Here is a 25617-nt window from a genome sequence, read left to right as displayed (position 1 = left end):
CCCAGAAACTTTCAAACCTTTTAAAGACTTATCACAAAGCTGAAGCCGATGTGAAAATTGAGCTTCTTTGGTCATTATGAACTAGCTTAATGAATTAGTCACTAGTTAAATACATTGAAAAATGTAATTCAAAGATTAAAAGTCCATTAATTAGGATTTTCTTTACTAAGCTAGACTGGCAAACTTCTGTCCCTTTTATTTTGTAGAGCAACCAGTTTTGTTTTTACTATTCTTTTTGTATATTTAGCTTTTGTGCTAAATGTGGTAACACATAGGATTTCTATGAGACAGGACGAGGTGGGTTAAATTGGTTGTCTTAGCTGTTTCTATTAACTGCACTGCAAACTAAGGTTTTTTCATTTCTATTTTTTTACAAGCCAGTTTTCTAGTTCTTAATTATTTCTATGCCTTTCTGTTTGTCCATTAAATAGCGTGCCATACAATCAATGAAGGGTGATTTTAAAAAGGTTTTCTTCCTGGTCCTGGTTTCATTTCTTTTTTGATCTATCCACAGTTTATCCCCATGCCAGTGCTGTATGGAGTCTTTCTTTACATGGGGGCTTCCTCACTTAGAGGCATTCAGGTGAGCTTTCACATAGCCTGCCGGTGTGTTATTGGAATAGTTGATGCAGAAGAGATTTAAGGATGAATTTCTGTTTGTGTCTGGGAAGTTCTTTGACCGTTTAAGGCTGTTTGGGATGCCGGCCAAACATCAGCCAGACTTCATCTACCTTCGCCATGTACCGCTCAGGAAGGTGCACCTCTTCACCATCGTCCAGCTCAGCTGCTTGGTCCTGCTCTGGGTCATCAAGACCTCCAAGGCTGCCATTGTTTTCCCCATGATGGTAAACCTAAGTGTGTTTTTGTGAGTTTATGCTTATCTATTGGGCGCTTGATTGTTTTAAAAAAAAAAACTCTATCTCTTACTGCCTCTTCAGGTCTTAGCGTTGGTTTTCATTCGTAAGTTGTTGGACTTGATCTTCACAAAGAGAGAATTGAGCTGGTTGGATGACCTGATGCCAGAGTGGAAGAAGAAGAAACTGGAGGATGCTGCAGAAGAGGTGCAGTAATAGGCCACATATTTGGACCTTAGACATCTTAAAATTGAAGCCACTGCAACTGATATTTTCCCCTTTTTTTTCTCTCTCTCTACAGGAGGAGCACAGTATTATTGCAGAGGAGGAAGGCATTGTACAAGTACCTTTGGAAGGGCATTACAAGTGAGTTATTTTGATTTCTGTATTGTCTTGCCCATGTTTTTGTCAGGCACAGATTGGGATATTACCCGGTTAATAGCTCTCGTGCCACACTGACACACAAAATTACATATTTAAGAGTCACAGACATTTTTAGGGACTGACAGAGAAGAATTTAGCCAGCTAAAATAGAAGAACAAGCCATGTGTCATTTAACATGAGTAAAATCAGCAGCACAGTTTTAGACGGAGGGATCAAAACCACAGACACCAGAAGAACGGGGAGAATACATTTATTTGTCTTAATCCAGCCTATGTTAGCATGGCATTCTGAGAGAGGACCGTTAGAAAATCTTTTATCAATCTACCATTTTGGGTTTTGAGTTTTGGGTAGGAGTCTACAATTTGTTATGTCCAGTAATAAATGTGACTGTGGCTGTGCTCCGACTGTCCTGCGCCAGGTTTTTAAATCATGTTTATTGGCCTTTTTTCGTATAAGAAACAGTTCAACCACAAAAAAGAACAGACAATCAATCATCTCATAAATCCCTACACGCACATTCAAGACTAATACATTCCAGTTGTGCTTCGGTCCAAATTTTTAATGATGGAGTAATGCAATAGTTTTCCTGACCTGGATCCCAAAGTCCACGTGATACTCACCTAGCTTTGCATTTGTACTGTATGTTAGTAGTCCTGCTTTAATCTTTCCCTCATCCTCAGTTGTTGACTCCATCACTGCTAGGGTGATCACTGCTATATATATCGTATATATATATTTTTTGACCACCTCCTCCAGCCAGCATAATTGTAAAAGTCCGTTGAGATTTGCGTCTGGTCCCATGGGACCAGCAGAATTCCTTAAGTATTGACGAGAAGAGAATGCAGCTTGTGTTCCCGTGCCCAGAGGATTCACAATCTTTGGTAGCAGTGGCATTGCTTTCAGATAAAGAGACAATATTCTTGAACATACTGTTTGCAAAAAGGCAAAAAGTTTTGGTGATACCCTGGAAGTTCAGCGAAAGGCTGCACCGTTGTTTAGGCGCTTCAGAATCATCTTTTGAGAACAACGACAGCTCCCATGAATCTGTGTGCTTTCTTGATGAGATGGAAATATGTTTTACTGAGTTTCCTGCAGACTGAAATAATGCCCTTTCTCCTCCGTGTGTTTGAAGGAGTGACCCAGCCACAGTCAACATTACTGACGAGATGTCCAAAGGATCTTTTGGGAATGCGTGGACGAGTGTCAGCCCTGTTGATAGCACTAAAAAGGAACCAAGTGCTAAAAGGTGAGCTTCCACAAACCACATCACTATCCACATTACTCTGGTATTCATGTCAGTATCTCTCTTATAACATAATAAGTGATTCCTGATCCTACATGTGTTACTGCTGGGTTTAACAAGTTTATTTCAATATGCTATGAAAGCAGCAGCAACAGATGTTCATTGTTCATTTAGCTCATATATTTATAGGAAAAAATGTATTATGTTTATTTAATAGCAGCCCAGCCCATGCAGATGTCCCACAGAGTAGACTAATATAGTATGTCCTGCCTGCCTTTCTCGCTCCACCCCACCCTTAAGCTCCCCTTCCTAACCTCTCAGAAGCTGATATCCCAAAGGTAAGCTGTTCCCAGCAGTCCCTGTCAGCATGAAGAGTCTGCTCCTGTGTGTTTATTGTCACCTGTTGCACGATGAAAACGGTGTCAGTCTGTGCTCCAAGTTATGATTCGGGTGCCCGAGTAAACAGAGTGATACCTCAGAAATAAGCGGATGTTGTGGGAGTGATAATGCATGGACTGGGTGCACATGTGTGTAATGGTCGCTCGTGTGTATTTTGCATGCTGTAGAAGCTGTAATAGTGACACAGAAAAAGTATGCTTTCTGAGATATATTTGCATGCAACTTTGCACGTCATTGACCACCATGATTGTTTTGTTTTTCCCTTTTTATGTTTTTCACTCGGTTAAATTCCCCACTCCAATACAGTTGTGCCGGAGGCGGTGAAAAGCGACACAAGCGGCGGAGGCATGAGAAGAGCTTGGACAGGGAGACAAGTTTGTGATGACACATACTGGTGGTGATACCGTGCTGTCAAACAGTATGTAAAAAAAATAAAAATAAAACAGCTGTTCCGTGCCACACTCAACCACCTTTGTACTGTGCTACACTGTGTTTTTTTTTGTTTTTTTTTGTCACGTAAGTCTGTGTAGAAGTCGTGTAAAACAAAGAAACACTCGTTAGAAACTGTATTAACGCCAGGAAACCACGACACATCAGTTTTTTTCTATATATTCAGTGTTTGGGTGATACCAGCAACAGAGAGAAGCCAGAATTCTATGACTCTTAACAATGACTGGGCCGATTAAGTAGGGATTTTAAGTGATTTTTAAAGTATTCTTTATTTGTATTTTGTATGTTTTTATATTTTTCCAACAGCAACTGCAAGTTGTCCTTTTAAAAGCCTGCCAGAGTAAACCACAAAATTAGTTTCTTCGGGAGCATTTAGTGCTACCGTTGAATTTCGCACCTCACAATAGAAAACTGAATAGATATTTGCCAATTTGAATCTATTTCACTGGTATCTTAGACAGTTGGCTATAGAGCAAATCTAGTAATCTTTTTCAAAGTGTTGAATATCCATTTTTATATATTCTGTAAATCTAAATGTTTTTGTGTCAGTGATCGTCCATATCACTCTAAAATGTTCTCCACTGCTTTTTCACACATCTCTACTCCGGTCGAGTGTTTCTCCGGCAAGTTGAAGGAGTAGTTTGACTTTCTGGCAAATGCCCACATTTGCTTTGTGCTCAGATTTAAAAAATGTCGATACTGCTCCTGTCTGTATGATTAACAGGACGCTGAAGGTTGCATTGGCACAAAATTTTGACTGTTGAAACCGCTTCTCTGGCTCTGCGTTCTTCTCAAAGAAAATCAAAACTTTATTTCTTATTTGTTTGATTCCAGAAACTTTAAAATAACAATTTTTCATTTGTACCAAACGGTATTAAATTAACCCTTGCTAGTGACAGCTTCATGTTTATCACAGACAAGAGACCTATCAGTCTTTTAAATGTTGTCTTTTGCAAAGGAAGCAAACATGTTTCCCAACTATTGTTATTTCTTTGACTGCAGTGTATTTCAGGAGCAGCTTAACAGAAAATGACATTTTCAGGCGAGCATGGCAGCATAGTGCGGTAGCTTTAGCTATCCTCAGTTAATTAGCCTTGGCTTTGAAAAAAGAAAAACTTACATGCTTAAACTTACATGCTTAACTTTTCGGTGACTGTACAGAAAGTTCTATGTTTTCTCCCTGCATAATCTGCGTCATCTTGTCAGTAAGTGTCATCCATTGATCTCCTCTCCAAACGACCCTCAACGTGTTGAAGCTAATTGCTTTTTAAAAAGAAACGCCTGCATGATGGTGACACTGTCTCGCTGCAGGACCATGGTTACTTTTAAAGATGCAATAATACTTTTCTTTTTTTTTTTCTTTTTTGGGAAGGGCAACATGTAATAAATGGTAAAGAGTCTTAACAATGTATAATACATAGTATATTTTATTGATGTAAAATGTTATTAATATATTACTAACATAAAATCAGTGTCGAATTCAGATTTTTGTTGTAGATGTTCTTTTTCCATTGTCTCATTGATGGCTCTTAGTTGATTAGAGAAATTATTAATGGGTCAAAACTATATCAACATCAAATATTTTGACCACTTCTGTGTGGAATTCTGCCTTAAATTTGGTAGTGATAGATGGACACTTTATGTTTAATTAATCTAAGTCACTTGTATACAGAACTATCAGTTCAAATCTGTTGTGCAATAGTGATTTCTTGAGAATGAGAGAATGTGTGTGAGAGAGCATAAATAAAGTTATTAAACACCTTAAACTATGTGGCTCTTTGGTTTTCCCTCTCATCGACAGGACCACATTATGTTTCCATGTTGTGGCATGTTGTGCCATTCTGATTATCTATCTAAATGTGGTGTCTAAGGAATGCAGCTGCTAACTGGACCACTCTCAGCTCAACAGAGATCTTTACGGCATCTTTTATTTTATTTTATTATTTACCTTTATTTAACCAGGCAAGCAATTAAGAACAAAAATTCTTATTTTCAATAGCAGCCTGAACGAGCAGAGGCTCGATAACGGGAAGGGGGAGGAGGAGCTAACAGTTAAAAGAATAGGGTTATATAAAATACATAACAAAAGAAATCAATAAAAATAATAAAATAAATAAATACAGTACAAAACAAAATACAGACAAACAGTAAACAGTATGGCAGGAGGGCATATTAACAAGTGCAGGAATCAACTGTGGCTTGGAGCAGGTTTGTTTTGAAGACAGAGATTGGGGTGAGGACAGACAGTTTCAGGGTGTGTTGAAGTGCGTTCCAGTCGTATGCTGCAGCAAAACGGAAGGCACTACGTCCAAAGACAGTCCGGGCTTTGGGAATAGATAAATTGAGGAAGGCATTGGATCTTAAGTTACGGGCAGGCTGGGAAATGTGCAGAAGGGACGAGAGGTAGCGAGGTGTAATGCCAAGAATGGATTTGTAGATGAGAATAAACCAGTGGTGAAGCCGTCTGGTGTGAAGTGATGTCCAATCAACCAACTTATATAAGTCGCAGTGGTGAGTTGTGAATGGAGCTCCAGTGGCAAAACGGATGGCGGAGTGATGGAGGGGGTCCAGTTTGCTAAGAGTGGAGTGGGAAGCTGCTCTATAGATGGTGTCACCGTAGTCGAGGATGGGCAGAATGGTCATTTTTACAAGTTTGTGTTTGGCTGCATGGGTGAATGAGGCCTTGTTTCTGTAAAGGAAGCTCAGGCGAGCTTTGACTTTAGACTGTAGGTGCTTGATGTGGGTGGTGAAAGAGAAGGAGGAGTCCAACCAGAGGCCAAGGTATTTATAAGAGGACACAAACTCCAGCTCAGAGCCGCCAGCACAGATGATTTTTGGGGCAGAAGGGGAAGTGCGTTTCCGGTTGAAGATAATGCATTTGGTTTTTGTGGTATTGAGGAGAAGGTGGAGACTATGGAAATGCTGTTCAACAGAGGTGAGACTAAGTTGAAGTGTGGCTGCCGCTGAGTGGAGAGAAGGGCCCACTGAATACAAAATGGTGTCGTCAGCATATAGGTGGATTTTGGAGTTGCCAGCACTTTTTGTAATGTCGTTGATGTAGATGGAGAACAGCAATGGACCTAAAATAGAACCTTGAGGTACTCCTTTGGTGATGGTGAGAGGGGCTGACACGATGTTTTCAGTTTTTACTTGCTGGCTTCTGTGACTTAGGTAGCTGGCAAACCAACAGCATGAGTGGGACGACAGACCAATGTTGAAGAGCCTCTGAAGGAGGATGCGATGGACGACGGAATCAAAGGCCTTAGTGAGATCAATGAAGGCAGCGATACAGGACAGCTTGGAGTACAGAGAGGAAACAATGTCATCCAAGACCTTCAGAGTGGCTGTGGTTCATCCATGACCAGAAAGTAACGATGCTTTGAGAAAGATTTTAAATGGTTGCACGAGTCAAAAATAGGAGGAATCTGTTTCCTGGTGCAGACTGATGCGAGGTTATCTTAATTGATAAGATTGGATTTACTTCCTTCACCATACTCGAAGCAAGTTTACATGAAGTCATTTATTGGGGCATTTTTCTGTATATGCTGAAATGAGACTGCTCCCACAAGTAGAACATGAATGAAAAAAAAACTTTATTTGGCAGAGCAGATTATTCAAATGCAATGACAATCAAACATGAGCCTTCCATAGTACCTGAGGTCTACCTGAGACTGAACCTGTGTTCATGCTTTTACTTTAGAAATATAGAAAATAATTTAAACTTTTTAGAAAATAACATGCCCTGAATTTCTTTCTTCCCTTGTGCACTGTATATGTGTGGAAGAGTAGCAGGTTTTGTATCTTTGCATTACATTCAAAATCGAGTACAAAACTTGAAGAGATATTGACAGTCAAACATGCAAATCAGTATGGCTTCCTATTCCTCCTGAGTATGGCTTTGCGTGCAGCGCACAGAGGGACCCCTTGAGGCGACTCTTATTGGTCCTCTTGCCTTTTCTTTCTGTAAAAGAGAAAAATCACACTCACACCGGGCCTGATCATTCAAAACAAGCCCCTAGCATTCATCAGATCAGCTGTGGTGACGCAGTGTTACCTTTCGCCTGAAGGCTTTGAGGTCATGACCCAGAGTAAATATTCCTTGGCAGCCATGGAGTCCAGCACTTTGTTCACATCACTGGTGAAGCTTCCATCTACATGCCTCTTGCTGAATGCTTCACCCAGCCTGTCCGTTTCCAATCTGAGTATGTACACAGGGACACAATGCAAACAGTGCCCATCAAGGGTCAGCAACCCCACAGTGTGGAAACCTGCCATTTGAGCTCTAATGTTTGACCTACACCAGGAAATCATCATTTTTACTATGGCTATGTTTGCGGTGATATTGTGATAATAGCTTCATATTTTGATTGTGTATTTTGTGTTTCATCGCACAGTGTAGTAATATATAAATCAACACAGTGAAAAAGTTCAGGTGATTTATTGTAGCTAGAAACATCAGTCAGAGAGCAAAGGAAAGGGAAAAAGGTCAAGAAACAACAAGAAGCAGCTGATCAGGTCAAGATCACTCTGTCTCTCGTCATCATGGTGGAATCAGACACAGGATGGCCGTTTCAGGGGTTTGTGGTGCTGTAAGGGGAGGAGGAAGAGGAGGCGGAGGAGAAGGAAGAAGGGCAGCCTACTCTCTTCGGACTTGTCCAGACTTGAGCTTGGCAACAAAGTCTTTGATTGCCTGGTCCTTGAGGTAGGAGCTCACGTCGCTGGTGAAGGTTCCGTCTGCATGGCGCTTGTCTGCAGCACTACTGGAAAACACAAAGCAGCACCGATTGAAGACGGTCAGAAAACCTGATATCGTTTGATATGTTTATCATTTATCAACCTAATATTCACTGCACAAGTCTTCAGCGTCACGTTTCAAATGTCGGTGAGATGAACTACTTAAAACTGACAGAGGTCAACCTGGTATTTTTTATTTTTTTTTAAATGAAAAAGTTAAAAAACGGATGACTTTTTGAAGTATCCTGCAACAACCTGCTCCTCTTGTTGTTCATCAGCCACTGGACAAAGTCCTGCGCCTTCCTGTCCTCCAGATATTTACTGTAGTCGTTTGAAAATGTTCCTTCTGAGTGTCTCTTCACATTCAACAGCTCCCTGGGTTCATCAGCTAATGTGTTGTCTGCCTCAAAACTGCAGGGGAGAGGAAACATAATGAAATATAAGAATGAAGCAGCTCTGGCTTAAGTTGAGTTCAATTTGAGCTTGAGTTTTGTGTTTTTTTCTTTTTTGACAGCACATTTGATAAAATAATATCAAATAAAACATGGAGTGCAGTTTGTTTTCCATCTCTCACAGGATCAGGAATACAAATATTCTCAATCAGGATTAGTTGCAGTTTGAGATGATTTGATCTATTTTCTACAAATTGTTTGGTACATTTTTTGTAATGTTTGAATTTAGATTTACAGCATTTTAATTCAGATGCAGGAAGTAAATGAGGTAGTGATACACTGTGATGTTGCATTCCGAATAGGAAGGAGGTAATACCACATTTTGATTACTCACATAATATTTCTGTCTATGTAAATGAGGTAATCTGGGATTTGTTGGAAATTGGGACCACTGTATTATAATATCAGCTTTGACAGGTTCACCCTCCACTTATTCTGTACTATCCAGTTTATATCAAGCGTATTTATTGAGAAGTTGTTTTATCGTGATGCTCAAATGTTTATCAAACAATTTAAATAAAGGTAAAGTAATTAAAACAGGAAACATCAGAAAAGGTTGTGTTTTTCCTTGCAAAATTATTGCAAGGCTTTAACACTCAGTTTCATTATCATTTGATTCTTTCTAAGAGGACACCGTAGGAAACTAAGAAAGTAACAACAATAATTTGAGGGGCTGATATAGTGATATTTTTAGTTGATATTGTCTCAGCCAGTTTCCCCTAATTTTCTGTCTGTGCACTTATCATTTAAACTTATCATTTCATAACTACACTTCTTTAAAAAAAATTTAACTGTCTTTACTCTGTTAAGTCCAGTTGTGCATCACAGACTTTTGGCTTTTGTTAGAAATGATGCAGATGTACTGAAATCACACTCCAGCAAAATAAATCACAGCTTTGGGACCCAGTGGTGTTTGATTGTACCTGTCATCGGCCTCCAGCAGAGGAACCTGCCAGCTGCTCTGGACAAAGCTGAGGACCAGAAGGAGACCAGCCAGGGAGTGGATGCTTTTCATGGTTGTATCCTGTGACAGGGAGCAGCACACAAACACAGACGCAAAGTTTGCCCGACGGAATAGACATCTAAAGGTAAGAAAGTTTCCCAACTTCAAGAAGACACGACTCACCTTTTCTTTCGAACTTTCAAACAACAGTGCTGTTAATTCCTCCTTTTGGCGCCGGTGTCTGTATGTAACCACTGTCTTACTTTCCAGCCTTATATACTGGAGGAGGGTGGATCTGCTCAGGTGGGCCAGTTTTACCACTTTGCCTGGTCATCCTGTTACTCTCAACCCATTAGACACGAGGCCCCTGTGCAATGCATTTGTTCATGAAAGGAAAGGTGCTGTTCATGCGTGATGCCTGCTTGTACATTAGGTGTTAAGATCAAACAACTCCAGCTCATCCTGTCAAACAGAAAGTCAGGGAGATGCTTTAATGCGCTACTGTGTCATCATGATGGGAAGCAATATGTGTCTTGTTATATCAGGATGGTGAGTCAGTAGTCATGGATTCTTTCTAATCAGATTCAAAGGATTGGAAATATTGATCAATTTTTGCATCATGTGGCGGTTATCTCTGTTTTACACCTGGTACTTTTCCATAAAGTAAAACGAATGTTTATGTATTTCTGCTGCTAGATTATTATTTGGTGAAAATAAAGATTCATAAAGATGCCATTAAAAGCAAAAAAAAAAAAGTCAAGCAAACACAAAGTGAACCAGAGTTGGGGGCCGGAAACCCAGCCCCCAGTCATTGTAGCGCAGTTTCAGGCCCAGAAATGTGCACAAAAAACTGAATGCACTTCAAAATGAGACAGAAACATGTAGTTTTAAGGTTAAAAAACGCTTTGATAAACACATTTTTTGTCTGGTTTTAGTGTTACGGACAATCAAATATTCCCATTCCGAATTTTTCAAAATATTTTTGCCATTGAATCATCAACTAGTTTGTGCAGCAAAATTAGAATTTCTAGAGGGCCACCTACTGATTTTGGCCTTAGGCCATCTAGAAGGATAGTCTGGCAACGGACAAACCAAAGAAGTATATAAACTATTCATTAAGGAAAAGTAAATGAATTTCTCATCAGATCCAAATTCTCTGCAATTGAAATGGCATAGCATATTCTAATTAGTTACAAAATATAGACAGTCAGTGATCTGGTTAGAGAAATGTTTAGAAAGTTCCAGATGATGTAATAGTGACAATAACAATGATGATAAAAATACTCAACTCCTACGTTGCAATTTGAGAACAAAGTTACAACATGTGGCACATTAAAAGAATTGGAACTAGATGTTGTGACTTGTAGTGAAAAAGTTGTAAATTGTAACCGACTGAACACCCTTCGCTTCACCCCCTTCCATTCATCCAAGAGAAAAAGTGGGGCACGGCAAACGCAGACTTTGTCAGAGGCCCTCAGTAGTGCAAGTGTTTGGTTGGTCTGTTCTGGGTTACTGAGGTCCAACACGACAGACTGACAAACATCACTTTAATCCTGCACACATTAACTTTAAGCAACTGCAGCAAATACAAAAGGCAACAACTGATGGGCTGCTGGCTCGCTTTAATGACAGTTCAAGATTTAGTAAACCAATAGTAGGGTCCACCCAGTGAATGTCAAGCAGCAATAAGGCTCATAGGAAGTTATGAGATCACAGTTATGGATAAGTGTCAGACCATTCAGATTTAAGAATTATCAGAAATATCTTTAGACATATTCTAATAAAGGGGCAGCATGAATATGTGGAACATGTCCATTTCTGTTAGTGCAGTGTTTCTCAATTCCGGTCCTCAACTACCACGGCCCTGCATGTTTTCAATGTTTCCCTCCTCCAGCACACCTGATTCAAATGAATGGCTCCTGATCAGACCACTGCACTGAGTTGATCATTTGAAACATCGAAAACATGCAGGGCAGTGTTACTTGAGGACCGGAATTGAGAAACACTGTGTTAGTGTATGTTCAAAGTTCAAAGTGGTCAGCACCCATTTAGACACCTTTGGACCTGAAGCCAGACCTCAGGTCGTACCAACACCGACGGCCTCTGTGAATATTATCAGCAAAGACAACCAGGCAGGAGGAAAGATTGTTGGTGCTGTAAGTGTTGAAGCCACAGGATGGTGCTGGGCAAAAAGTTAAGTGAGCATATGTGTTTATGCAAACTATGCGGTTGGGGGTCTTGAATGTGTGAAGCAACCTCCATGATAATTGTTGAGGTCTTTTCTCAGCACACACATTGAATAACAATATTGTAAATCTAATACAATTGTGTAAAATCACTTTGGTGCCTAACCTATATGCATCATTTAATACAATACTGGATACATTTTTTTTAAGTACTAGCAGTATGGTTTCACAGAATATATCGTCATGTTTTATCACTTACATTGTTGTATATTTTCCTGAGCTTTAACATCTTTATATACCAAATGTACAAACTGTATATAATAAATCCCATTTTCATGTACATTTGTCACGATGAAAAAAGAAAAAGAAAAAGAAATTCAGCTATTATTTTCAGATCGGCTGGTACTTCTGAATGAATGTATGCAATGAAAAATTTTACAGGCACAAACAACAACATTATGGCTCGGACCCCTTTGTGTTCATTGAGCTCCTGCTCCTTAATGCATTTATCGTTACAATGATTTTATTGACATATGACAAATGATAAAATAAAGCGCTTGGTGATACAATGAACTTTAGGCAAAACACCTCTGTAGGAAGTGACTCATGTGGGTGTAGACATGACGATTTGCGGAACCGGAGAGGCCATGATCCTTGTCTGTGTACCACTGAAAGAGGAAGACAAAATGAATTAAGAGATTTCATACTGTCACTGTGTCAATGACAAAGATCTATGTGAGAAAAAGGTTGATCAGAATGATTGAAACGATGTTCCAATTTGTGTGCAAATACTTTCATGAGTTAATTGTTTTTATTACCCTAAAATAAACCCTTTATCTCCAAAGAAAAGGATATCTATAGATTTGTTTTGAGAGAAGCTTAACGGTACACATTTGAGAAAGATTAACGGTACGTGAATCACACCCAAAGAAGTAAAGACAAGAAAAGGCGGAGCCATTTCAAGGCAGATGAAGGGTTAGGGTGATGATGCAGTTTTTCTCAAATGGAAATCACTAACGAAGAACAAAAGTGTTTGAAATTAAGCCAATGGTTCTTGTTTTCTTATCAAAAGGTAACCAACACAGATACAATTTATTGGTAGATAGTGGGCTGACAGCATTTGATCCATGGTCCAGATTACTCACCATGGCTTCAAAGTCCACCTGCTCCGCTACCAAAGCTTCTGAGATTTCAGCTGCTTGCTGGAAATGAACGTTATCTGGAAAAAAGCACATACAGATTAACAGGGCTACTGTGACATTAACTAAAGTGTTGATCAAGGAAAAAGTTTGATGTGATGATAGCGCATGTTTCAAAGGTCATCGGTTCATAATAAATGACTGCTTGGACACGGTAGGCATCGAGATTGATTTTAATGTCAAAAATCGGATCTGACCGAATATTTGCAGATCCTATGAAAAGCCTTATAGCTACACTGAGAGGGACGTGGTTAAATGCTTCCCTCAGCTATAACACTGACATCTCGTCATATATAACGTGTAAACTCTGTGTCATGTGTTGTGAAATATATTGCTTAAAATTACACAATACTAAAGTTAAAGACCCTGCCTGACTCACCATCAGCTGTTCCGTGAACCAGGAGATACTGCACTGAATGGAAATTCTTGGCCCTGGCAGGCACTGTTGAGTTCTGCGCACACACATTTGCGTTAAGATAAAGCCATGAGCAACAATGAGCAGATAACACGATTTTGCTGAGCGTGAAACTTACAGCATAGCCATTGGGATTCTCTAAAGGCTCCATCATGTAGCGCTCTGTGTAGATGGAATCTGAAAGGGGCAGACAAATGCAGTATGATACATATACAATATGATAATACCACGCAATTATAGTGGATGTGACAAGGGCAATACATTAAGACAAAAGAAATACCATAATATTCCCATTTGGACACAGGAGCCACTGCCATTCCACATCTGAAAACTCCGCTGCCAGAGCCCAAGACCATTGAAGTAACATATCCACCATAAGACTGTGAAAGATAATCATCTCATGACAGCAGCTCATCTCTTGTCTGAAGGCCAGGAACACTGACATCACAGTGAAACATTAACTTAATTTCTTGCCCTCTGCACTATGAAAAAACACGTTGCTCTCTGAGTCACGTAATAAAAAATCAATTGAATGTCTACAATAGCATACATTTGACAATAATATATATCTCCTTTCTAGAGTTAACAAAGTCTTATTGAATTGAATAGGGTTAGGGTTCTTGAATATCCAACCTAATGGTAGACAAACACTGACATTGTCACACTGTTACTTTTTTATTTAACATCTAATAGTCTTGACCACTTACCCATCCCCAAATAGCAACTCTCTCTTTGTCAATGAAGCCCATTTTGACAAATTCCCTAAAAGAAAACGACAAAAAAAGACAATTGTTTTATTGTAGATCAGGGTTACATGCTTGTGATCTCTGACATCATTGCTTACTCATGACTTTTCCATTGCACAAGTGTGAATGGAAGCATCCCAGGTACAGAAACAAGTTAAATCCAGTTTAATCAAGCTTTCCCAGGCAAAGGGGTGGGGAATTTGTTTGTTTGAGACGTGCTGACTTTTCTAATCGGCCCAATGCTCATCTCACCTTGCGGCCGTTATCTGATCTTCCACCTCATAGGTTCCCAGACGTTTATAAATTTCATGCATTAACTCGTCACCCTGGTAACCGCTTCCTCTTCCGTCAAAGCTTGCAACAATGATTTTCTCACTGCTGGCCAGGTAGGTGGCCCAGTTCACCCTGTATATGAAGTCCGCTTTCTGACTGCAGGGACCTGCATACCTGGAAAGTTTGGCAGAGTCAATATCAGTTGAATAGAAACTTTACATTTCTGTTATGAAACTTGTATGATTCTTTTTTTGTTGTTAATGTTTTTGCCTTTAAAGACAATTCTTACACATCTATCAGTAAAGGGTACTTCTTGGACTCATCGAAGCCTGGAGGCAAAAACATCTGATACCAGAGATCTGTCAATAAAGAGAGATGAATTAATTAGAATAGAAAAATTTTAAAAAAAGAAAATACTATCAAGTGCTTTCCTGCCAAAAACACTCTGAAGGGGAACATTTCTGTGAAGACGATACAATTTAATCTAGGTTGCAAATCATCTTTAGAGTGACTCCCATTCTTTCCAGGGGTTATCTTTCAATTATAGCCTTGTTTTGAATTGCCTACAGATAAGACAAATCTTCCTTCTGATGAGTCACGCAGTGACATAAAACGCTTTCACACAAACTTAGTGACAGTTTTACATTAATAACATCCAGATTTCTGGTTTAGGCCCCCTGTCTTTTATGTTGTAGTATGAAGCTAAGTTATACAGTGACATATACAAAATGACAGAAAAAGAGGCCAACCCAAGAGTTAATATTGCCTTTGCTTTTCCTTGCAGTTTCGGGGCAGTAAAGGACGGAAATCTGATGCAGAACTTTTTTTCTACTAGTAGGTAAAAAGCTTGTCGTCACGATCCATGTATTTTTTGTGTTTTTTCTGGTTAGTCTCTGTTTAGTCTTTTAGTTTATTCAGTTTCCTCAGTTCCCTCCTGCCAGTCGTCAGCTCCACTCCCTTCACCTGTGCTCATTATCCTCAGCTGTACCTTCTCACTAATCACCCTCCCCACAGGTTTTAGTCTCCCAGTTTTCATCATTCTTTGGCAGATCTTCTGGTGATATACCCATGGTTTTCCCTGGCTGTCTTGGGCCTGCGCCTTGTAATGTACTGTAGGGTTTTGCTTCTTCTTAGTTGTTTTTTTTATTTGTTCAAGTTTAATTGGGTATTCCAGGATGGCTGTAATTTTCACTTCTATTCAAAATAAACAGTTTTAAGTTGCCTCCTGGCTCCAACTCGCTGTCTGCACCTCCTTCTTCTCTCCACAAGCTCGGCTTGTTGTATGTATCCATGTGGTACTGAGCCATCTCTGTTTGGTATATGTGTTAAACACCATCAGGATGTATTTTTCCACATGTAAGTCAGAAGCAACCAATCATATTCTATACCTGCTTAGAACAATTCAGGGTAGTGGAAACAAGAGAAAATCAGGATATCAATATTTTAGGATTTAGACCCCTTTCCTAGGTTGTTTGGCGTATACTTGTATACACTGTACAGTTTGGAAAGACTGTAAATAGACCTTTTTTTTTTTTTTCCTTCATGGGTTATTGACACAATAACACTTAAAAGGGGAGCACTGCTGAGAGTAATTATGATCTCCTGATCCTAATCTTCAGCGCTTTTTCCCAATACGGTCTTATTGAAATGTGTATAAATAGTCTGTGACTTTGAGTACTTTTTGCACATCAATAATGTGCATTTTAAGCTTTTGGAGTGTCATTTTACGCCGTTAAAAAAGCATACCAAATGGTTAGGGTTAGGGTTAGAATAAAAATACAGGTTGGGTATTACAGTTCAAGCTGTGAAATGACGCGCAACATGACTTGACATGCAATACCTACAATACGTCTTTTTATGAACGGGCCGTTTATCCTTCAAAAAAGGTTTTGATGGTTTATGACCGTATCAGAGTACATTTTATTTTTCAATGTGAGGCCAGTACAATGCAAGCATAGCTATTATCTCTGTATGTCATGGCTTTTTGGTACTTTTCTTTGTTTTACTGTAGTTTAAACATCGCTTTAGGATCGACATGTTCTGTGTTTTAGTAAACGAGTGCGTTTAGGTCCACTTCCTGCCCTTGTTTCACATTTTCAGATGACTGATTTCCCCACACCTAAATATTGACCTCTAATCTACCTGTGATTGGTGTTTCTTGTTTTTACTCGTTTGGATTTGTGCTTCTTTTCTTCATTTGATTCCCTGCACATTTGTTTAGTTTTTTATAAGTAAGTAATGTTTCTTTCTTTTTGTCCCGTTCGCCCTCCTCTTTGTGGTTGTGTGTGTGTGTGTGTGTGTGTGTGTGTGTGTGTGCGTCTCCATTTGCGTCAAACTGAATGTGACTTTAATGTCATAAGTCTTGATTGAGCCTACGCAAAACATTTACTAAATATACTACAGAATGAAGTTAATAACACTGAATTATATTCAAATGAACTTAGCTACAGTGAAATCAAATATTGAATTTCAGACGTAGCTGAATTCACTTACTATATTTGCCGAGTTTGATGGTCCCTCGACGCATGGTGGGCATTGCGATTTGGGAAATCTGTTGTCTAAATGCACTGTTCTCCTCCAAAGCTTTGATTTCTAGAAATGTTAAGAAATGTCAATTACACGTTTGCTGTTCCCTGATACCTTTCCAGAGTCATTTACAAAGATTGCAGCTTACGTTTATTGCTCATGGTCTCCATGAGACTATATGAGGGAATGCCGGGACCTTAAAGCAAAAATCAGTGTGACACTATTTATACCAGCACATATTTGGAATTCAGCAAGTGACACATATTTTGTTAAAGTCAAAGAGCGTAAAAGAGTATAACTGACCACTGCAGCTCAAACGGTAATAGGAGGCATTGTGGCTGAAATAAGCCGAGTTATATTCACAGTGTTCATGAAAAGAACAAGTGAGACACGTGGTTACTCCTTCAGTCAACCTGAAAAACACAAAAACAGACACACTGTAAATCTGATTAATTATTTACATGAAAAAGATATAAAGCAGTAAATTATAATAAATCCCCGTACTTGTAAACATTCCTTCCTCCTGGCTTGCTGTCCTTTTCATTGCTCGAATAATATCTGTGGAAAAATTGGCATGCATGAGTGGGTGGGGAGATTGCAGAGATTGGGGGGAGGAAGCAGGAATTCAGCTAATAGGACATAAAAAATAAAAAAGATTTTCAAGCATGTGCAATATTTTTGTTGTGAACTTGGGGTCAAAACAGATATAATATAAAAGATAGAAATTAAAAAATATTTGAAAAAACAAAAAGGAGGATCAAAAGAAACATCCAGCAGCGGATAACTTACACACTATCCTCAGTGACTTTCAAAATGTCAATAACTTCCCAGTCTCCCGAAGTAACGGGTGTAAGAACTCCCTACGTAAAAGGGTCAGACAAGAATGCGTGTAGGCAGTACAGTATAATGTCACAGTTACCTACTTAAGAAATTTATTTGTGCAAGACTCAAAAAAGTGAGAGTTATGCTTTTGGGTATGTCTATTTAGAATATTGCAAGTGTTTCACCCACCTTGGTCACGTGATGAATGTGCTTGTACTTATTGCTGCCGGTTGTGATTAGATAGTAGCTATTCTTGTCTGTGGCAAATACTGGTTCTGAAGGGGAGAACTAAAAAGAAAAATTCTATTTGTGTGTAGTTCTGGGTCAGTGATCTGTTGCCAATAGACTTTGGACAATAGTAGACCTCTGTTACACATAGTAATTGTATATTGCATGCTTTAAATTACTCACATTACTACACCATACAGACATAGTTAGTTTTGGTCTTTGTAACTAATTTGCAGATTATAGAAAGAAACTAATTACAAAATAACAATCGCCAGTGCACTTAACATACCCGCCCAATCCAGCCGCTGCTCTTTATCTCCAGATCCTGGAAAAGAGATAAGCCACGTGCATTTATAGCTGAACTAAGTCACATTTGACAATACACCAGCTTTATCAGGCATCAGAATCTGGAAGTACTTTTTCAACACATGTGATTTGTTTCTTAACAGCAAACCGGCAGATTCACACCTTCATTCAAACAGAATTCATATGAGCTGCATTGTAGTTACAAAACAAAGTTGTGATTAGACGCCATGATTCCTTTCACACTACCACATACACAGCAGAGGTTTGTTACTGCGCTGGCACTCAAATCAGATCTACAGTCCAATAATATCAATCATAAGCCTATTCTAACTGCTCTAAAAGATAAACTGCTTATCTTTTCGTGCTGTTGCTGACGCTGTCTACATGTGCAACCATGATAACCCTGAAACCACAGAGCATCCGTGCATGGGGAATCCGTGTTTAACCTCTGATCTTGTAACCAGTAACTGACTAGTTTAAGGAAAAAAATAGGGACTTGCCTTATATTTCCACCCTTTCACAATATTAAACATGAAAGTTGAAAAAAAGACACTGACGGATGCCCAGTGTATCACAGTGGGATGCAAACTGGTCTTGTAAAGGTAAAAGTATAGGATGATTTCAAATGTAGGTTTCATTGCTCTTAAAAAAGGCTTGTGTACATAAGAATCACCAAGAAACCCCTTCTTTATTTTCATGTTCAGTTTGTCATCTTGCACATGTATTCTACAGCAGTAAGTTTTTGATAATTTGGGGATTCACCTCAATAGGCTCCCAACCAGATCCATTGAAGTTGTAGATCTGAAGGATGAGATGGTTTTGTACTCTCTTAAGCCACTGAACAGCCAGACGGTTATCTGACACCCAAGTAACAGTAGCCAAGTAGTGCTCTCTGCGGGAAAATATAAAAACAATTCAGTCAAATCCTCTGGTTTGTCTCAGACGTTCTTAGAGGTATTGATAAAATAGAAACTGTTACATTACTCTGAGCTGAATAAGGCCGGAACAACAACTTCAGTGATTTTTGTTGTATTGTCAGTATCCACAACAAACAGCTTCACTACAGGGTTTGCAGAACCTGGCTGTAAGGAGGGGAGAAAAAACAAAGAAAGATATAGTAGACAAATATGTCAGAGTATAGAGCGGATAGAGTCTGGATTTCCCACCTTAGGATAAGGAATGGAAACGGTGCCGGGGTACTGGTCCTCGCCATACCAAGAATACTCTATATTATGAACCTCGGTGTCATTGAACTCTGCATAGGCCACGTACTTCCCTCCAGGCGACCACCAGAGGCCCTGATTGGATGAGAACATCTCCTCTGTAAAGACAAAAGCATGAAGTGATTCAACTCATCTTGGAAAACACTTCTCACTTCACTTATGGTTTTGTAAGCGAAAAACTGTACTGATATAAAAACTGCTACAAAACTGAAAATATATGCAGAGCGAAAGAAATCAAAATGTAAAAAAAGACAATAACTACACTACTGTAATACTGCACAAAATGTTCATCTTCTGCATCAAATCTTGATTAATGGACACATAATTGAGATAATCCATCGATTACTTAAAGCTTGAATTGTGAATTGTGAAGCTGTTTGTGTGAAAATTAGAAAATCAGGGTCATATACGACTACAAATCTGAATTTGAGTTGTTTGTAGATGTATAAACCAAGAAAGAAGAAAATGGGACCAACAAAATACAGTAGTATCAATCAGAACTAATCACACAAATTTTTTCAAAAAGAAATGGAATAGATATTGTTTGTTTTTATAACGCTAATGTTACACATGTTGATATTCGGTTCTTCAAAACGTCTGCGAATTTTGTTTTGGTAGTTATGAGTTATCCCTGTATAATTGCATTATATCTAGCATTAAAGAGTCGACTGCATGAGTATATGTTACATTGTGTTGGGAGGACACTGAGATTGTATCAGCCAACCCACATCTGGAAATGATCAAGCTCACATCATGATGCCAAGAGAAAATACTTGACCACAGTCTTGAGAAGAGAAAAATAGAAATCTGTAAAGGTCACCGAGCAGAACTGGAAAAAGGGGGGCCCCAACTATTAGGTCCAATCTTGAGAGACTGAATGAAAATGCTGCTTGTGCATCACTCCCTTATAGATTGTTCCACTTACCTTCGTACACCCAATCTGGGATCCCATTTAAAATCTGATTGTCCGCTCCGGTGAAAGTGACTTGCTGCGATGACGACTCGGGGCTCGTCTTTACGTACACATTATTTTTCCACACATAGGCCTAGAAACGCAAAGATGCGAGTTAAAAAGAAAAAGTAAAAGACAAAAACATAAAACACACACACACACTTTGGCTGATTTTAAGAATTTGGGAAGGGCTGTGTTTGGTAATTTATCAACCACATTAAAGCAGTCTCAGTCATAGACATGAATTTTCAAGTATTTCAGTATTTGTGTGTGTCAGGCTTACCAGTTTGCTCCCTTCAGGGGCCCAGGCAAAGAACTGGATATTATCAGGAATGTCAGAAGTACTATTAATTTGGCTGGAAGACATTTGTACACCGAGAGTAGAATTTACTTTCAGAGCTTTTTAAATTATGCCCTACAACTGCAGTAGTTTTAGAAAGCTTTTAGAGGAAATGCCAACATATTAACCCGCCTTTGAACATTTTGGCTATATTTTTAAATTTTGTTTCCTGCATTATCACAAGAGCATAAATGTCCTTTTCCATGGTGTAGGTACCTAAAACCTTTTTTTGTTTTGTTTGTTTTTGCTTTAAATGTGAAATTAAAGAATCTAAAAGGAACATGATATACTTACTCTAATTCCCGGTTATACAGTGAATAGTCGGCTGTAAATGAATGTCTCCACAGCTGACGGGACAAAAACAAAGCAGGTTTCTGTTTAAGCATTTAAGGATTCTAAACATGCATCAGATTCAGCCCTTAATGGGAGTAAATGTTTAATGTACCTTGATATAGTTGCTCATGAATGCAACATATTTGTGGTCAGCGGACAGCTGGTAATCATAAGCGCTTATTACATCCTGTATGAGGAGAAAAAGAGTGAGAGTTCCACAGATGCCTCTTCATGACCTTGCAGACAATATTGCTTTTTTTGGGTGTGTAGAATTAAATATAGTACTGTGTGCTTTATGTTGCAAACAACAACAACAAAACCAAAGGAAGAATGTAAAGCGAATGACTTACAAATTTGTCACGAGACAAGAATTCTAAGACCTCATTTTTGGCCACGTTGTGAAGGAAGACAGAACCATTTGACTTATGCAGATACTCGTGGTCTGTTTGAGAGATGTAGAAAATGAAAATAAAACACAATAGAACAACCGAGGTCAGGCACATAAAAACAGAACAATATTGCTATAGTTAGAGTAACAAACTACATAATTGGAAGGGCTTACTTTTTGTTTACATTCAAACGGCAAAAGAAAATGGTAAATTGAATATAACTATCAAGCAGTTACCACACGGACTTAAAAACAAAACAAAACAATAATTTCCTCCAATACGTGTGCTTAAAAAAAAATAAAAATATTTCCATGTCTGTTTTTATGGCTCTGTTTTGTTTCTTTAAGGCTAACACTGAGGGCTGTTATTTTACACTGTTAACATTTTATCAATATTGGCATGACCTTTTTTGAAATGTCAGTTTCTGGTCCTGCATTCATGTGTTCAACCAGTCATCACACACTTAACAGCTTCCTGTAAAGTACACCCCCCCCCCCCCCAGGCGGGAAATACGACCAATTGGAGCATTTCAGCAAAACAACTTCCTCACCTCAAGGTTTGAAAAATTACAACACTTGGTTAGGGTTAGAAAATGATCATGGTTAGGGCTAAAGTACTTTCTGGAGTACCACTGGAGGTTATATATTCTTTGAATGTATTCACATGTCCTATCTGCCTGCATCAAAACTGACCTGTGGGCATATTTTGGAGAGGAGAAGAGTTTCTCACTTGTGTTATCATGCTGTCTTCTTTGCTGGAAAAGCTCCAAGTCAGGTGGGAGCAACAAAAAAAAACTACCAGTGGAGTTTTATGAACTATGTTCTCTGTTCCTACACTGCAGATATGCAAATAAGGGATTCTTCCACAGACATCATAACTATGAAAAAGTTCCTCTAGTACAAAACATGAATACCAGTCTTTAAATGTAGGTAGGGTTTAAAAAGTTGGCTACTGAGTTGCTTCATGGGAACTGTATGATCTGCTGTTTTTGGTGCTAAAAATGAATCAATTCTATGCAGATCCGATTTTGATCATTATTGATATCTGCATAAAAAAGGCCCCAAAATTGAGCAAAGCTTTAATTCACAGAAGTACCTTGATTGGAGTACAAGTGGTATTACATCCAAAATCTGTGATATGTCATACATTTATTCAGAAACCACATCTAAAAACATTTTGTGCTGACTGCTGGCTCATTCAGCAGCTGGCTGCATCTGACTATTAGCTTGACAAGACCAAGAGTATAAAAGCCATGATAACAGCTAAGTGAAGTTGTTCTCATACAAACTGTTTAGAGTATACAAACATCCTTACAATTCTGATGTTGATCAGATACAGTGTTTACCGTGTTTTCTTAGTAAGTCAGCATATTAACATTTGCTGAAAACTAAAGACAAAGAATAACTTGATCTGACGGACGGTTAGTGGTTTTACAGGCCTTTGCTGGAGAGGTGGAAAAGTAACCAATTCTCAAAGTGGGCATTACTGTGTTAATGTTTTTGCACATCAGAGACTTGTGTGACATTGGGGAGAGAATACTAAATAAATGTTAATAATAATAATATTAAATATCTTTAATAAATCTCTTGGAACCTTTAATACCTGCCAAGATCTTGGCATCGTAACAAATCGTAACATTTTTCAGGAGGACAGACTTTAACACTGTTAATAAAGATTTAGCAGGAAGCGAAACAATGCGTGGGAGCTTTCATTGTTCTTGAGATTGAACAAGAGATTGTGCTGAGGAGCACAGCAGCAAACGTTCAGGGGATCGATCAAAGTTAGGATTATGTCATGAATATCCTCTACAAATGTTACGACAACTCATCTATCAGGATATCTACTGAAAATCAAAACTTTTTTTTTTTTTTTTTACCTGAAATCCACTTCATGTTGTAGGACTTTGGCTTCAATAAACTGTTGAAGACATCCTCCAATGTGAAAGTTCTCTCGACCCCTCCCTGATCCTCTGAAACACAGGCTAGGAAATTTAGAACCTGGCAAAGACGTAGCCTACAGATATTATATTACACAGCGCGCGACCACACTCACATACGTCACACACATACAATTAATCCATCTTTATGGAGAAAATTAGACCTACAAAAACTGTAACTGACCGTGAGAAGAGGAATATCGCTTACGTTGGTGTGTTAGAATGGAAATACTGACATATTTAAAGTTGATCTTGTTTGACAAACTACTTCCGATTCAATCATGATTTACACAAATACAATTTACTAAAAGCATTTCATATTAGCTTTTTATTTTAGGGTAATGTGTTACTTATCATTAGCTGAATGCTTTCCTTTGAGTATTTTTGAAGAAGTTAGAAGTAACAACGATAAAGGGATCATGCGTAATGACGCGTGCGTAAAGTACTCTGTTACAGTGTGTTCAACGGTGCGTCGCACCACAGATGTTGCCAACATGTGAAGCATTCAATACTCACCCCTTAGAATTACAACCGTAGGCACCACTATCAAAATGATGACCACTGCAAAACCAAAGACCCCGAGGATCACCTTGGCGATGGAAACCTGTCCAGAAGTTAACGGACAAAATTCAGAAAGTCCCGCGAATCATACCAGTGCATAACAGCGATATGTGAGTATGAACAAAACGGTACCAACCATTGCTTCTGCCTGGTAGGTGAAATGTTTAAAACTCGTCCAGATCACAACTTCATCGGTCCAGTATTCTACACGCGCGGAGAACACTAAAGTTATGCGACACACGTGCTTTGCAGTTAAATATTATCGCAGCTGAAGTTTCAAAGGTGGGACAGTAAATGTGCAGCGGAGTAAAGTTCTTCAGGTTTGATGCTGACCCAGTGTTTTGAGGAAGTGTGTTCCCCAAACTGTCCACTATTCAACACTTACAAGACATTCATACGTGGATACGGCATGCCGTCAAACTGTTAATCTAAGAAACACGACGGTGCTATTTTTGTCTAGCTTTGACATGTTTGCCATTGTTCTTTCTGTAAACCGCATTGACATCACTTCCCTGTTTTGCAAATCTGTTACATGTCTGGTGGTCAAAGTTTAAAACTGTGTACTATTATTCTAAAAGAGAGTTACACTGTCAAGCAAATTGCAGGAAATAGTCGAGGTAAATACCCAAAATATGGAATAGGTGGTAATTCACGGTAATAGTGTCATGCTGCTGGCCATACAAATAGACAAAATACAATACAAATAGACACGTACTGCCTGATGGACACACAAAAAAAAGAAAGAAACAAACAAAAGTAGGTTGCACTGGCCATGCAAAGCATTTAGGAATGTCTTACACCAGTATCATATTCTCATACCAGTGTAATGCTGGATACAAGTATGAACTCGATTTCCAGAAAGGCTGGGAAATTGTAACAAAAACTTAAATGTGCAATTTCATGACAGCTTTATTTAATCGTTGCAACTATGAGAGAGTATCTTTTCAGTATCTTCGCTGACCAATTTCTTGTATCTTGTAAATTTAAACAAATCTAAAATTTTATGTCAGCAACACACTCAAAAAACGTTTTTCTGGAGAAATCAGTGGATTTAATGGGGACAGGTAAGGGTGTCAGGATTGGGTATAAAAGGAGCATCCACCAGAGGTTTTGTCTTTCCAAAGCAACGATGGATTTTGGTTCACCGCTTTATGCTAAACTCAGACAGAGAACCGTAAATCAGCTGGGGAAAACAAAAAAAATTCTCAATACAAATTTATAAAAAGTTTGGTCTGTCAACATAAACTGCGGAAAATATGATTCAGAGAGTTTTTAGTGGTTGAAAAAGACCAAAACCACTTTTTCCAAAATGTATGGGAAACGGCATGATAATCTGTTTAACTTCCTGTTTGTCTGTCTGTCTGTTGTTTAAAAATGTTTGTATCATGCACACATTTAGCTAAGAATCCTGTATATGACATGTAAATGACTATATATAGAGAATATCCACTTTATAGAGAGCAATGACAGACGCCTGGTTCACATTTTGTGACTGTCGACTGTACCAGATGAAAGAAAACATGAAAGATGACCAGCATGAAAGATTGATAGTTGTAGCTTTGATCATGTGTAAAAAGTGGTCCTACATCTGACAGTGATAGCTGTACAAAGACTGTTGTAACAGTTCTGCAACCAAAGATAACCGGGGACTAGATTCTGACTCTGTCAAATCTAGGATGAGTATCTTGCAGTGTAACTGCTTCTTTGACCCACAATTACCAAC

At 38.8% G+C, this 25617-nt stretch overlaps 3 protein-coding genes across 8 annotated transcripts in view; 1 reads left to right on the top strand and 2 right to left on the bottom strand.

The window, feature by feature from the left end:
* Positions 1-5101, top strand: part of LOC142391700 (sodium-driven chloride bicarbonate exchanger-like) — a 52854-nt gene extending 47753 nt beyond the window's left edge. For 4 of the 6 annotated variants that reach the window (XM_075477689.1, XM_075477688.1, XM_075477691.1 and 1 more), the window contains 6 exons: positions 515-583; positions 672-845; positions 939-1061; positions 1156-1220; positions 2371-2484; positions 3187-5101. In XM_075477689.1, coding sequence (XP_075333804.1) covers positions 515-583; positions 672-845; positions 939-1061; positions 1156-1220; positions 2371-2484; positions 3187-3262 — 621 coding nt within the window. In that variant the 3' untranslated portion in view covers positions 3263-5101. Of the gene's footprint in view, positions 1-514; positions 584-671; positions 846-938; positions 1062-1155; positions 1221-2370; positions 2485-2781; positions 2820-3186 lie in introns of all 6 variants that reach the window. The other 2 variants (XM_075477694.1, XM_075477692.1) reach the window with 2 other exon arrangements.
* Positions 5102-7266: 2165 nt separating this feature from the next.
* LOC142391701 (glucagon-1-like) lies at positions 7267-9531 on the bottom strand. Its single transcript, XM_075477695.1, has 5 exons — positions 9440-9531; positions 8320-8475; positions 7971-8087; positions 7385-7528; positions 7267-7291 (listed from the first exon to the last, which is right to left on the bottom strand). The coding sequence occupies exons 1-5, from the start codon at positions 9529-9531 to the stop codon at positions 7267-7269; spliced, it is 534 nt and encodes a 177-aa protein (XP_075333810.1).
* Positions 9532-10922: 1391 nt separating this feature from the next.
* Positions 10923-24147, bottom strand: LOC142391372 (dipeptidyl peptidase 4-like). Its single transcript, XM_075477144.1, has 26 exons — positions 24031-24147; positions 23850-23937; positions 23274-23366; positions 21359-21450; positions 21121-21195; positions 20970-21022; positions 20619-20691; positions 20309-20429; positions 19327-19481; positions 19145-19242; positions 18923-19052; positions 18144-18179; positions 17816-17914; positions 17594-17664; positions 17309-17362; positions 17108-17217; positions 16953-17000; positions 16772-16870; positions 14568-14637; positions 14258-14452; positions 13967-14021; positions 13540-13639; positions 13378-13436; positions 13224-13296; positions 12791-12864; positions 10923-12313 (listed from the first exon to the last, which is right to left on the bottom strand). Exons 1-26 carry the CDS (start codon positions 24031-24033, stop codon positions 12221-12223), a joined length of 2217 nt encoding a protein of 738 aa, XP_075333259.1. The 5' UTR covers positions 24034-24147; the 3' UTR covers positions 10923-12220.
* Between the last annotated feature and the right edge of the window lie 1470 nt (positions 24148-25617).

Source organism: Odontesthes bonariensis, chromosome 11, assembly GCF_027942865.1.
Source record: "Odontesthes bonariensis isolate fOdoBon6 chromosome 11, fOdoBon6.hap1, whole genome shotgun sequence".
In the NCBI taxonomy this organism is placed as follows: Eukaryota; Metazoa; Chordata; class Actinopteri; order Atheriniformes; family Atherinopsidae; genus Odontesthes; species Odontesthes bonariensis.
Note: the sequence above shows the minus strand (reverse complement) of the source record. Positions and strands in the feature narration are given on the sequence as shown.